This window comes from Ziziphus jujuba, chromosome 7 (assembly GCF_031755915.1).
Source record: "Ziziphus jujuba cultivar Dongzao chromosome 7, ASM3175591v1".
NCBI classification, from domain to species: Eukaryota; Viridiplantae; Streptophyta; class Magnoliopsida; order Rosales; family Rhamnaceae; genus Ziziphus; species Ziziphus jujuba.
In genome coordinates, this window is record NC_083385.1 from 4,589,493 (window position 1) to 4,602,828 (window position 13,336).

Consider the following 13,336-nt stretch of genomic DNA (forward strand, 5'->3'; position numbering starts at 1 on the left):
ATGTGGATCCCACATTGCACGGCCACCGTCAAACCATCAGATGATTTTGATATGATGTGATCGGATCTAATCCTCACCCTTCAACCGTCACCAGAAGAGAGAATATTTTTAGTGAGAGAAAGAGGAAGAATATTCGTTGGGCCTCATCTCATATGCCAGTGTATCACGTGGAACCCACCCCCGAGGTTCTCTCTCTCTCTCTCTCTGACCCTCCCTCGTCTCATTCAAACCCAGTATTTTTTATTTTATTTTTTTCTAGATTAGCAAATTGGTAGTTGAAAACATTTAAAAGCGAAAATTAAAATATTCCAAAACGCTTTCTTACTAAAGATCAGAAAATCATTTTTCTATGTATGGCCAAGAAAGCAAAAGGGAAAATCACACTTCGATAAAATGAAGCAGAAGTGGAAATAGTGTAGCCAGTCCAGTCCTATCCCATTCATATTTATGACATCTCATCGGTGCGACACGTAATTGACACGTCATCAGTAAACTTGAAACCCATGGTGCTGGGGGTGTGCGTAGAACTGCTCTTGCTCTTCCGCTTCTCCTTGACGTCGCTGTTGGTGCTGTTGCCGCATCTCCTCCTTCTTCCGACGGAGCTCCATAACCTTCCGGTGCGAGTTCGAATGCTGAGTCAGCACGAATGTCGGGCTCGCTGCCGGTCGGTATTCGGGTACAAGCCGACCCGACTTGTACCTCACGCCACACGCGTTGCAAAGCGTTTTGGGTCCCAGTGGTCCCGTGCGCCACTGCGGCGTTTTCTCCGATGCGCAGTGCGAGCACCTCCGTAGCCCTCCCGTCTCCGACGCCGCCTTCGACGGCGATGAATCCCTCTTAGATTTGGGTTTTCCAGTAGTAGTACCGATCAAAGATTCGGGTTCCACCGGAGTAGATGCCCAGCTGGTGGTCGGTGCTCTCGAGCGCTTGCTACGGGCTCTCCCGGAAAACGATGCCTCATTCATATAGTTAGGAGCTCCGGCGAGCCCAGTCATCGGAAAATCGGAAAATGAGTCGTCTACGAACTGTGACAGCCACTCGAGCTCCGCTACATCATCACCCTACCCCAAAAAAAAAAAAAATTTAAGAAAAAATTTTCAAAACAAAATTAAGATGGGTTTTGGCTCAGAGGGACATACTGGGACGCATAGATCGTTGGTGAAGTCGGTAGAGGATAAATGGGCCGTGTTGTTGATGAGAATGGAGGGATCCTGAGGCTGCGGAGGGTGGTGGTGGTAGTGGTTGGTTTCGGAGTCGGTGGAGGAAGAAGTGGTGGTAGTGGAAGAGGAAAAGATGTCGTCGTTGGAGAAATCAAGAAGGTCGTCGATGCGAAAGCAGTCAGTAGCTGACAGTCCGTACACGTCCATTTCGAGGTGGGAAAAGAGAGAGAGAGAGAGAGAAACAGTGATCAGAAAGGGGAAGAAAGAGGGATTGAGTTGGTCTGGTCTCTCTATCTCTCAGCTCTCAACCTAAGCCGGTAATGGGGAGAGAGAGAGAGAGAGGGAGAGAGAGAGAGAGAGTAAAGAGAGGGGGCAAAGGAGGGATTGATATAATTGCTGGGAACGGGGGGCAGAAGAACGTGCAGGAAGTGACCATGCTGTAAGACAGAGACTAAAGAGAGTCTCAGTCTGAGCTAAGCTTTTTCCTTTTTCTTTTTTTTCTTTTTTTTTTCCCAACCAAAACACATATAACACATCCACAACCCTCCAAAGTCCAATTCCCAAATGGTGATGCATGAATTTTAATATTTTTTTTATTCACATTAAAATGGAAAAAGAAAAAAAATCAATGGAATTGATGCTTTAATGGACAGATGGCAACACATGCATGCTACAATACAATCTCACTTTGCATTTACAATTTGCTTCTTTTTTAAATTAAAAACTATTTTTCCTCCATATTATCTGTAATTACTTTATCTTTTTTCATTTCAATTATTATAGCATATTATTTCACTCTTTTACTTTAGTTTTTTCTTCCATTTTTGTTTTTATTTTCGATTATCTGGATTTTATTAAACATCAATTTGTTCATACTGCATAATAATTTGCAAGAATTACTATTTTTCTTTTAAGTTTTTTTATTTTAATGTTTTCACTATTGCATTATTTGAGGTTCAAATAATCACAAGTGAAAATTAGTCTTGGAAGAGTAGGGAATTAATACCATAACAATATATAACTGAACGTTTTTAATACATTCACTTTATGTGACTTCACTTCATGATAACTTGTCATTAATACAACATTATGATATGAGTAATTTAAAGCCGCTTTCCTTGTTACTTTCTTTTTGTTACATATTTAATTAATTTAGATTTATGAACCTACGAGTGCCTAGGAACTATAAATTGATGGAACAGTCAAAAGGACGAAAATCCAGTATTTGCTTATTTAATGTAATGTGTATTATATATAAATCTTATAATGGATGCATAGACTTTACATACACTTTTCCCATAACACATTATATATGCAATAAAAACTTGAAAGGTCATTTCCCAGAGTACAATCACCAATTGCTTGTAGTTATAAATGTGTAGTAAGCAACTTCGGTGGCAATGGATCTTCCAGTAATGAAAGAAATCCATAACTTTGAAAAATATAAAGTAAATACCAAAAGTACCCAAAAAAACAAAAAACATAAAAAGAAAAAAAAAAGAAAAAAGAAAAAAAGAAGAAGAAGAAGAAGAAGAGGAAGCAAATGAGAGCACAGCTAGTAGATTCTTTAGTTACTTACCATAAATTCAAAAGGCCAAAACCATGCAAAGTCCACATTAAATATGCAATGAATAGAATCTTTAACTTGATATGGTAACATGCTAAGGTCAACTTTTTCTTTTTTACTTTTTTTTCCCAAGTTCATTTTACAACTATTGTTTACTTAACGGGATTTTTTTTTTTTTTGTAATATTACTTTTTTTTTCTTTTTGAAAATAGTAATATTACTTACTGAGGGGACGTGTGTATACGCTTGTTTTTTACTTTATATTTCCTTTTTTCTTCTTTTCTTATTTATTATATTTGGATAAATGTTACAAAATCTCATAATATTCCTAATTTACTTAACTCTCAAAAATAACAAAAGCGATCCACATTAATCTTTTTGTAAAATGGGAATTTTTTTTATTTTTTATTTTTTGCAATTTTGCTGCAAATACATTTCAGATAAGAGACTTAAATTTTCTAGGACTTAAAAATTTTGATGAGACTAGTTATTCATAGAATATCGCCATATAATATATATTATTCTGAACAGATAATACCATAAATATTAATTGAGAATTATATATAATTTTGAACAAAAATGTTTAGCGGATTATACGCTCGAAATAATAAAATTAATCACTCGAAATAATAAAACTAATCACAGGTCCTACCCCAATTAACGTACAAGATACTCACAAGTCCCCACTTTTATATATTTGTTCAGAGAAATACTTTTGTTTTTAACTTTTGGGAAATGAAAAACAAATAGCTGGATTTTCCAAAAAAAGAAAAAGAAAAACAAGTAGCTGAAGAGTGGGGGCCACAACCCCAAACTAGGGTGCAGAGTTAGAGACCGTAACGGAAGAGGAAATAAAAAAGGAAAAGATGTGTCGAAAGAAAACGGTACTGTCGTTTCCGTTACGTTTGTTCAGTTTTTATGATCCCTATCCATGACGCCACCCCACCATCACCGACAACTTTTTCCAAGTAGTAAATTGTATATTTAAGATATTATCTGAGTAATATTTTCCATTCTAATTTATTTTTTTGTCTCTATCAAAAATATTATATTTTTCCCCTTCTGTCATTTATTTTTGCATAATAGCAAATCTAATTTCTTTCCCACATATCAAAATTACCATTCCTATAAACTATCCTTTAAAAATTGAAAGTGATGAATAATAAATATAATATGACATTGTTAATCACAATATAAATAAAATTTCAGGAAATTATCCCTTAAATAAATTGAAGCCATAAAAAATATATATACGGCCAACATTTTAATTTTTTATTTTCTTAAAGATCAGCAGTATTATTCTGCTTTAAATCACGATTACTATCTAACTTTTTCCTAATATCGCAATCTGGACTGATTTTAAATAAATATCAATTTTGAAATACAAAAACCATGGTATAATTTTCTAGACAAAAATTTGTAATTTTTTTTTTTTGTTGGAAAGATGATAATTATATACGAATGAGAGAAAAAGAAAAACGACTCAGAAAGGCACGTGTTGGAGGCAGAGGTTGGGGTGGGTGGTGGAGACGATAGTGGGACATGTGTAGAGAGTGTAAAGCCAACATTTTGCGGAAGAGGAAGTGTACCAGACCGTACGGTGCGCCACTTCTCTTTTATAATTTTAAAGTACGTTCCCCCTTCGTTTGCATGCCTTTGCTTTTTTTTGATTTTTTGATTGATTGATTGATGGATGGATGGATATCAGACGTCCTATCTTTTTTATGGGTCCCTCTTTGAGGCTTGCATGAGATCACTAAATATTAACTAAAAGGCTTTTCCTGCCACCCTGGAAATTTCCTCCACGTCAGCAAACAAATATTATAATTTCTACAAATGAAACTACAAATTCATCTGGTTAAAAAAATGCTCAAATGAATTGTACTTGATCTGTGGATAAAGTATTTTGAAAGCCAGTTAATATTTGCCTACCATGGAGAATAAAATTTAAATAAGAATTATCTTTTTTTTTTTTTTTTTATCTTTTATTTATTTTAATTTCAGTGCCATGAGGGATTGGAAATTTTTTACTCTAGAGTATGCTGTGAGAGATTGCTAGGTTTTGGCATAGGTGGGAGAGACCTCGAATCACGTGACATTACAGCGAAATTGTTGATCCCAAAGTATCAGCGAAGCACGTGCACAGTCATGTGCACATTAATCTTTTTGGTGGATTAAAAATGTGGATGATTGCTGGATTGGATTACTCCCTTATTTTTTTATTTGGGTTCGGAAATAGAGAGGCAATTTGATTCCCCTTTAAATCTAATACATCTAATATCTGCTGATATGCTTAAGCACCACCAACATAAGTAGATTATATCTATATATGCGTGTCAGCATAGGAGAATACGTGACTGAAATTTCTGGACCATTTCCTTTAACATAATTTTGACATATAAATTCTTAATTTGATTGTAATAACTTGGATAACAATAATCCTTGATGATAATTTTTATATCCCATTGGAAACAAATTTGATATTAAAATTTGTTTTCTAATTTATCAATTGTAACGGTATTTTTCAAAAACAATTCAAAGACAAAACTACATTTTTTTTTCTCTAAAAACAATAATTATGAATCAAATCTATATACCTTCATATATATTTAAAAAAAAAATATATCCTCAGCTATAACAAATCACTTCCATAATGAATACCTCCAATTAATGTAAACTTCCAAATATCATGATACAACCAAATATGTATATAATTTTACGCTGCAACCTCTCCTACCTTCCTATAAAGTCCGAAATAGCATTATCTTGGAAAAAGATCAACCCTCAAAACAACATTTTGTTTTTTAAAAAAAAAAGTCAAGGTCCAAATTGTTTAATTACCAATGTTTCCCTGGAAAAAATAAAAATGGTCAAAGCAATGAATCAGTTGCATTCCACCGACTCTGAATTAGGAGAATCGTTGCATGAAAACCACGGGAGTATATTAAATGGGCTGTGTCGGTGGATATGGGCCGTGGGCCCAACTGGCACGAGAAGATGAGTACTTGTCGTACCGTTGGCACATGCACTTCGTTGGAGATGGGAGACACCTTTAAAACCAGACTAAACCATGCATCCGAATGGACTTACATCTTTATACGTGTTGCCATTCTATTGGTTGCACTGCTTCCTTTTGAATTAATATTTGTTATTACTGTCTCCAAATTCACCAAAATTTCGAGCTCAAATTCCCAGTGGAATCCTTAATGAAAACATGCTCATCGGGAATCAATTTTAGTTTAAGCTGATTGAGACAAATTTTTTTTTTTTTTTTTTTTTAAATTATAAGCTATTAGCTTTATGGGCATCTATTACACTTCTTAACCATCGAATTGTTTTTTGGTCAATAACCATTGATATTGTTGATTAAAACATGATAAATTCTTTCAAGAGGGGGAAAATTATATAAACATAACAATGGCAAGACGCAAGGTGAAATTCTCTAAATAGAAAAAAGTCACCATCTTATTAAGCCTTTTTCTTGGTAATAATCTTATTAAGCGTTTTAATGGAAAGAGATAATATACCATGTTCCAGATATATGAAATTTTATTTATTTATTTATTTTTGTTTGGCATATGAATTGCAATTCCCTAGCAGAAGATATTATCACCATGAGTGAATGTTTATAGAGTGCAATTAACAAAATCTATACCCAAAACTTAAATCATATTAAAATGGGTAAAAACAATAATTAGCACATTGTTTTTTGTTCAGAGGGAGGGAAAAATATAATTGTTGGTTTAAAAAATCCGAACCCTTAATGCATATTTTATATATGGTACTCCTATGGATAGGATTTAAATTAGTTTTGACTCATGATTCCATGGATGTATTACAGTATTATTCTCATTATTATTATTTGTAACATATGATTCCATGGATGTATTACAGTATTATTCTCACCTATTATTATTATACATGTAACAGACGCCACCCCATAACCTTACCGGGAATCAAGCAGTATATAGCATTTCTTATTATTTTTATTATTTCAAGCAGGAATATACTGTTATATTTTAATCCAGCTATATAACAAATTCTAATTATCGGATTAATTAAAAAGCTGTGTAATTATTATTTACATTATCATCAAATCGGGGTGAGAGACCACGTGAGCCCGTACAATTATATGAGAGGCAAGGCACGTGTACTAATGCGAAACTCACATGCCTTTAAGAGTTTATAAAAGATCACAATCATGATCCCTTCATCGTGAAGCCATAAACGTCTCTTATTTTATTTCACAAGCGCTGGTCCAGCCCTGCATTTTATTGAGTATAAATTTCACTCATTTGGCAGAGCCGGATAAAACAAATTAGGTCAATATTATTCCACAATTTGTTTCCATTTTTAATAGATAAACCCATTTATACTTCAAGAATACATATTAATATGCCGCAATACAAAAAACTATAAAATTGAAGAAAAAAGATCGCTATCCCGAGTTACAGAAAACAAACATGTCTATTTGAGTGTTACAGGGGAAGTCCCATAAGCAAATAATTCAAGTTCTTTTCAATTCCACAACCATTCCCACTCTCCTAATTGCAAAACCATACAGTTCTAAAGAAGTGAACAATAACTTCAGTTTGCTAACATTGAGTAAGCCGTTTTTTATGTTTCCAAAATCATACAGCAAAACTCAACCATAAGACCTCCCTCTCGTGCACCCACAATTCCCACCCTATACTAGGAAAGAAAAACAAAGGGTTAAAATTCAGTTACAACCCTACTCCTCTCCCTGGCTTTCATCTTTGACAAGCTTGATCATGTCATCAATTCGAAGAATTGTTATAGCGGCTTCAGTTGCAAACTGTTTCACAGAAAAAGAAAACTATTCAGAAACAACGTTACAAATAGAATACCATATAAGGATAAATGCAGCTGCATAAACAATTTCTACCTGAATTATCTTCACTTTGCTCATTGCAGGCTCAATGACTCCTGCTTCTAAGTTGTTACGGACGGTTCCCTTCACAAGGTCCAATCCCATGCTGAAAAAAGATTTTAGAGGAAGCCAGATAATTCAGTTACAGAATAAATAATGACTTCAGTGCAAGAAAATCCGTGTCCAAACAAACATCCCTGTCCCTAAGGGGTAAAAGCCAATGTTTCGGACGATGACCCAAGTTCAAATCCTTCCACCCCCAATATACACACACACACACACACACACACACACACACACACACATATATAAATCCCTGATATCATATAAAATCACCTAGCAGTTCCCCCAAGATTGCCACTCAAGATTTTTTATTTAATAAATAAAAAAATCAACAATTAATAAAAGAGAATACCTAGATAAATGCTTCTTATCAGCCTTCATTTGTGCTGTGTGGTGGTATGCCCTCAATTTTGCAACCAGCTCAGTTGCATCCTTAGCTGCATTGACAGCTAGCACCTGCACCATAAAGAGTTCCAGTGATGTGCATATGATATTTCTTAAATCAGAATTAAGGGATGCATTTCGACTTCTACGAAAATTGAACCTTTGGTATTATTAACAATGATTCAGCGAACTCAGCAATTGCCAACTGCTCACGGGATCCTAAAGTTGTAGCAAGGTATTCCAAATACACAGATAATGCTGACTCAACTGCACCTCCACCTGCAACCACCTGTGCATCAAAGTAACATATAACATATATAGGTCAAGATACAATCAAATGGTCTCTACTCTGAACAAAGATGAAGTTAGGCAGCATTCAGCTAAAGAAGCAAATAAAGTTATCTTCTGTCTCCAATACAGAGATTTGATTTTCATCTGTAGTACATCAAAGACAACATTAAATGTGGAGGGGGAGAATTGGCAGAGAAATCACCAAAAAGCTTAACATATATTTATGTAAATGAAAAACTAAATTATTCCTTAATGTAAAGGCTGGTTCAGAAACTTATTATCATGCATCAGAACAAAGTAATTAGCAAGTACAAGATTTACCGTGTTTGATTCTAGGGTCCTCTTCACAATAGATAAAGCATCATGTAAAGCTCTGTCCATCTCATCAAGCATAAAATCATTTGCACCTCTCAGGATCAAGGAAACCTAGAAAATAATGTGTCAAGCAAAATCGTCCATCCTTACAATTTAACTTAGTAAAAAGTAATTACAAAACCATTAAAACTGACACACACACACACACATATATATATATATATATATATTTAGGATGTATAATCATCTTGTGTCAGTCAATACAGTAATACTTATCAAGATAAATTAATAATGCTGAAACATAGAAAACAGAGGTTCATTGTGCTTGAAAAGAAAAGCAAAAAGAAAAAGCTTTTCGATTTTAATGTCATGCTTATCGATATAGATAATTCAAACGGATCTGATGCAAACTGAACTCAAAAGTTGACTAGTGAGCGCATGCATCAAATTCAACTATATCACTTACAGCGCTTGTATTTTTGGTCCCTTTAATCATAACAACATCATCATCTGCAATGCGTTCTTCCACAACTTCATCTGCAACTCCAAGAAATGATGATTCAAATGTCTCCTCCCCTTCCATATCAGCAAAAGTTGAAACCTGCAACATCAGTAGAATAAAAATGTTACAGAATACAATAACATAAGACAGGTTATTGTAACATCAATGAAGATTGATGAAAAAACTACGATAATAGAAAATAATGGACATATTTTATAAATGATCTACAACCAGTGAGGCAACCATGCACTTAAATTGCTTAAATGGACAAGCAGACCATTCACAATTTTCATAAGCAAATTAAGATTGCAGAACAATATAAATTATGAAGAAACAGACAAGAAATTACCATAGTTGCACCAGTAGCCTTGGCAACATGTCGCATATCCTCTTTCCGGACTCGCCTTACAGCGATAGCCCCAGCCCCAACAAAGTACTGAAATAACAGTAAAGAAAAAGAAATGACAAATAAATCATACTTGTAAGTAAGAACTAAAAAAGAAATGACAAATAAAACATACTTGTAAGTAAGAACTAAAAAAGAGATGACAAATAAATCATAGTTGTAAGTAAGAACTAAATCATATCAAACAAATCTAACTAAGCAACAATGATAAATAAGCATACACGACCAAGAGTCAAAGTAACTATCTGAGGAAAAAAATGCAACTATACGGTCAAATTGTTGAATCCATTCAAGTTTGAGGATAATAATTAGTCGACCACTGGAAAATAAATACTAGGTATTGCTAAAGCAGATGATTAAATGAATCGCCCAAAAAGCTTGCCTTTAATGCCATGTCATCAATCCCTTTTGTAGTCAGAATAACATTGGCTCCAGCTTTTAGAATTTTCTCTATGCGTTCTTTTGTCATATCAGCTTCCCTGTTATGTTAGGACAAACAATTAGAGAATTCAAATAGTGACTAATTGTCCATAACAAGAATCACAAAGCATGGCAGATAACTTAGTTGCTCTTTACATGATATTAAAATCCTCACCTCAACCTTAAAAACTATAGCACAATCACTAAACTATAATAAAATCATTTTGTAAAGGCAGTTACAATTTATTTTATCATCATATTATTTTGCAGTTTTATTTGAGTCTCTGATCCACACACAAGCATCTGGTTTAGAAAAATTCTTTGGCAGCAAATGCAACAGTACATGATATAGACAACAATATCACTCATTCTACCTATGCTCTCAATATAAACAAACTCAAGAAACCTTAGCTACTTTCAAGTCCCTGGCCAGGCTTCTACTAATACTAGGAAAACAGACTAGACAACAGAATGCAGAAAAATAAACAGGTCATATTATAATGGGTTGACAGCAGGAAAAGTACTGTACAAACATTTAGGAGATCGAAAAGTCTGTTGACAACCACAGTATCAAAAATCTCAATCAAGAAAGAACTTAAGTACAACTAATTAATCACCTTTGACGAATTTTTTCAAGCTCCCTAGGATCAGAGACTAAGACTTGCACGCCCATTTGCATTTTTGTCTTCTGAAGATTAAAGTCAAGACAAGCAATCCTTGCAGGAGCAACTCTCACAGGCATTCCTTGTGCGGCACGGCCTGTATTTAGAGCATAACCATTCAACAGATAGCTTTCTCTTGCACTCTTTCCATGAGCTTTTAAAATATTAATACCCTGGAACAGGTAAAAGATTTGAGTTTTCCATAGAAACCATAAAAAGTTGATCAGGAGAAAAAAATCAAGCCATAACATCCTCCATACACATAGGCACACCATATAACCATCATGCACAACATATTGTGAATGTAAAATTACCAACCTTGATTGGATACCTAATTTCTCCCCTTGCATTGGTCATTTTTACAGCTTGAACTGCATCGACCACCTAGGAAAATAAGTCAAATCAGAAAAACATACAAGGCTAAAAAAAGGCTACTCAACAACAATAAAAAGAAAAAGAAAAGAGGGACCCAATCATGAACTAAAAGTTCATCCTAGGAAATATTACTCAAATTTCCTAGTCAACGAATAAGAGTATACCAAATTTGCAAAGAAGTCACTGTCCCCAGCTATCAATTTTGATGACATGCTTGTCTTGGCACAGTTTACTAGAGAATCTTTCCCAAGCTTCTCAACCTACAAGAAAATCAAGAAATAAGTACAATCAGACATCATATTCAAATTAATCATGTCATGACTGTACATGCACTAGTAGGAATGCACCTTGACCTACATCTTCAGGTTATAAGGCAATTCATCCAAAGTTTGAAAACTTCTATCAAGAACAACTACCTTAATTCCAAGAATTCAAGAAATCCACAATACTACAGAGCCACAATACTTTTAAAAATTGAAGTTCATTGTTGACAACAGTGATTGTGGACTTAGGCTCCCTAAAAACCCACAGTCGCAAGTATTTAGGCTTATCGTTTGTAAGCACAAAAGTTCACAGAATCCTTTTACTATAACCATATTTATACACTTGAGCATAATACATTTTAATTCCACATCTAACAATACAAGAGACACATGCACTTTTCAAAAACAGATTTACTGAAGGAGGCTTACCTTCACAGCTAACTTTTCCTCAACATATTTACATGCTTCCCTCATAGCAAGCTGTCCACGTTAAGATGTATGCAAGTATAAGTATTTAATGAATAATCCAAAAACTACATAACTACCATTTACCAACAAACAAAAGAGCTACCCACTCTGTAACCGCTGATTATAGATGTTGGATGAATCTTATTCCTCACTAAATCATTCGCTCTCTGCAGGAATTATAATCATATCGTAGATAAGTAAGAGATCATCCTTCAGAACACCAGACAGTTTCTACAAGACAACATGAGATCAAGAGTACATCGAGCTCACCTTAAGTAACTCTGCAGCTACAATGACCACTGAAGTAGTCCCATCCCCAACTTCTCGGTCTTGGAGCTCAGCCAATTCCACAAGCACCTGTACACCTCAAAAAGGTGTTGTTAAAATACAGCTCAGAAGTAGAAGGGTTTTTTTAGACATGAAGGGAATTTGCAACATCTTTTCCACCTTGGCAGCAGGGTGCTCAACTTCTAACATCTTGAGTATGGTTGCTCCATCGTTAGTAATAGTCACATCACCAATATCATCTACTAGCATCTAAAGTAGCAGCAGCAGCAGCAGCAGCAGCAGCAACAACAACAACAACAAATGTAGACAAGAAATGAGAACCTTGGTCGCAGTAAGAAAGCTGTGTACGTCATAAGTGCTTGTAGATCATGGTAACATAAAGAAATTAAAGTAAAAATATACCAAAGACCTCCATCATTCTGCATCCCAAATTATGACATAAAAATACGTTAAAAAACCAAACTCTATAAAATTTAGCATTTACACCCTTTGCAAAACTTCCATTACTTTTCCCTGCTCTACAAAAATTGCTCCCACACGTACACTCGCATGTATTATCAATGTCACAGAACTTGATTGTGTCTAAGCAGATGGCTCATTTTACCATTTTACAATAACTTGCATGTGCAAAACTTTACAAAATAATGACAAAATTAAAAATACATACTAGATAATTTTATAAATTACTACTAGAAATTTCATACTAAAGCAGAAGAAAAAATACCCAACATTAAAAGCAACGAAAGCAGAAGTAAAGGTGGAAAGGTGGTAACTACTTCAAAGAGTGAGCGAGGTTACCTTGTCGAGGCCAACGGGACCAAGTGAGGTTTTGACTATGTTAGCAACAGATTGACAGGCCACAACTATATTCAAACACATAAACAAGGAATCAACATTAACATCCAAACAACAACATAGAAAACCAGTGGTGAGAGAGTGAGAGAAAGTACCATTTTGAGTGCGAACGTCCTGACCGTATTGTCGCTCACCCAAAATATCAGGAGTTGATACTGAGAATGCCATTTTATTGTTCGCTTAAAAGCGAGCAAGAAGAAAAATAAAAATAAAAAGTAAAAAACCTAGATCGGATCTGTTGAAGAAGACGTAGGAGGAGAAAATGAAGAAGAAGAAGCAGATGCCGATTTACTGGAAACTGCCTCTGGAATCTTCACCTAGGAATGAAACAGCTTCGGCCGCTGAATATCTGGGGTTCCGCCATTTTGAGCGTGCTCGAAGGGTTTTAATGCCGCGACGTCGTTCAAATTTTTCTTCTTTTTTTTT

The 13,336-nt window shown here is 34.8% G+C and overlaps 2 protein-coding genes across 2 annotated transcripts; both read right to left on the reverse strand.

Moving 5' to 3' along the window:
* Positions 1 to 325: 325 nt before the first annotated feature.
* LOC107424211 (GATA transcription factor 4) lies at positions 326 to 1,658 on the reverse strand. Its single transcript, XM_016033947.4, has 2 exons — positions 1,140 to 1,658; positions 326 to 1,061 (listed from the first exon to the last, which is right to left on the reverse strand). Exons 1-2 carry the CDS (start codon positions 1,365 to 1,367, stop codon positions 486 to 488), a joined length of 804 nt encoding a protein of 267 aa, XP_015889433.2. The 5' UTR covers positions 1,368 to 1,658; the 3' UTR covers positions 326 to 485.
* Positions 1,659 to 7,175: 5,517 nt separating this feature from the next.
* LOC107424224 (T-complex protein 1 subunit alpha) lies at positions 7,176 to 13,335 on the reverse strand. Its single transcript, XM_016033964.4, has 17 exons — positions 13,006 to 13,335; positions 12,854 to 12,918; positions 12,215 to 12,304; positions 12,038 to 12,124; positions 11,875 to 11,934; positions 11,729 to 11,779; positions 11,201 to 11,296; positions 10,980 to 11,045; positions 10,617 to 10,834; positions 9,962 to 10,058; positions 9,523 to 9,609; positions 9,138 to 9,272; positions 8,678 to 8,782; positions 8,226 to 8,354; positions 8,034 to 8,137; positions 7,634 to 7,724; positions 7,176 to 7,543 (listed from the first exon to the last, which is right to left on the reverse strand). Exons 1-17 carry the CDS (start codon positions 13,076 to 13,078, stop codon positions 7,460 to 7,462), a joined length of 1,638 nt encoding a protein of 545 aa, XP_015889450.2. The 5' UTR covers positions 13,079 to 13,335; the 3' UTR covers positions 7,176 to 7,459.
* Position 13,336: the final 1 nt, after the last annotated feature.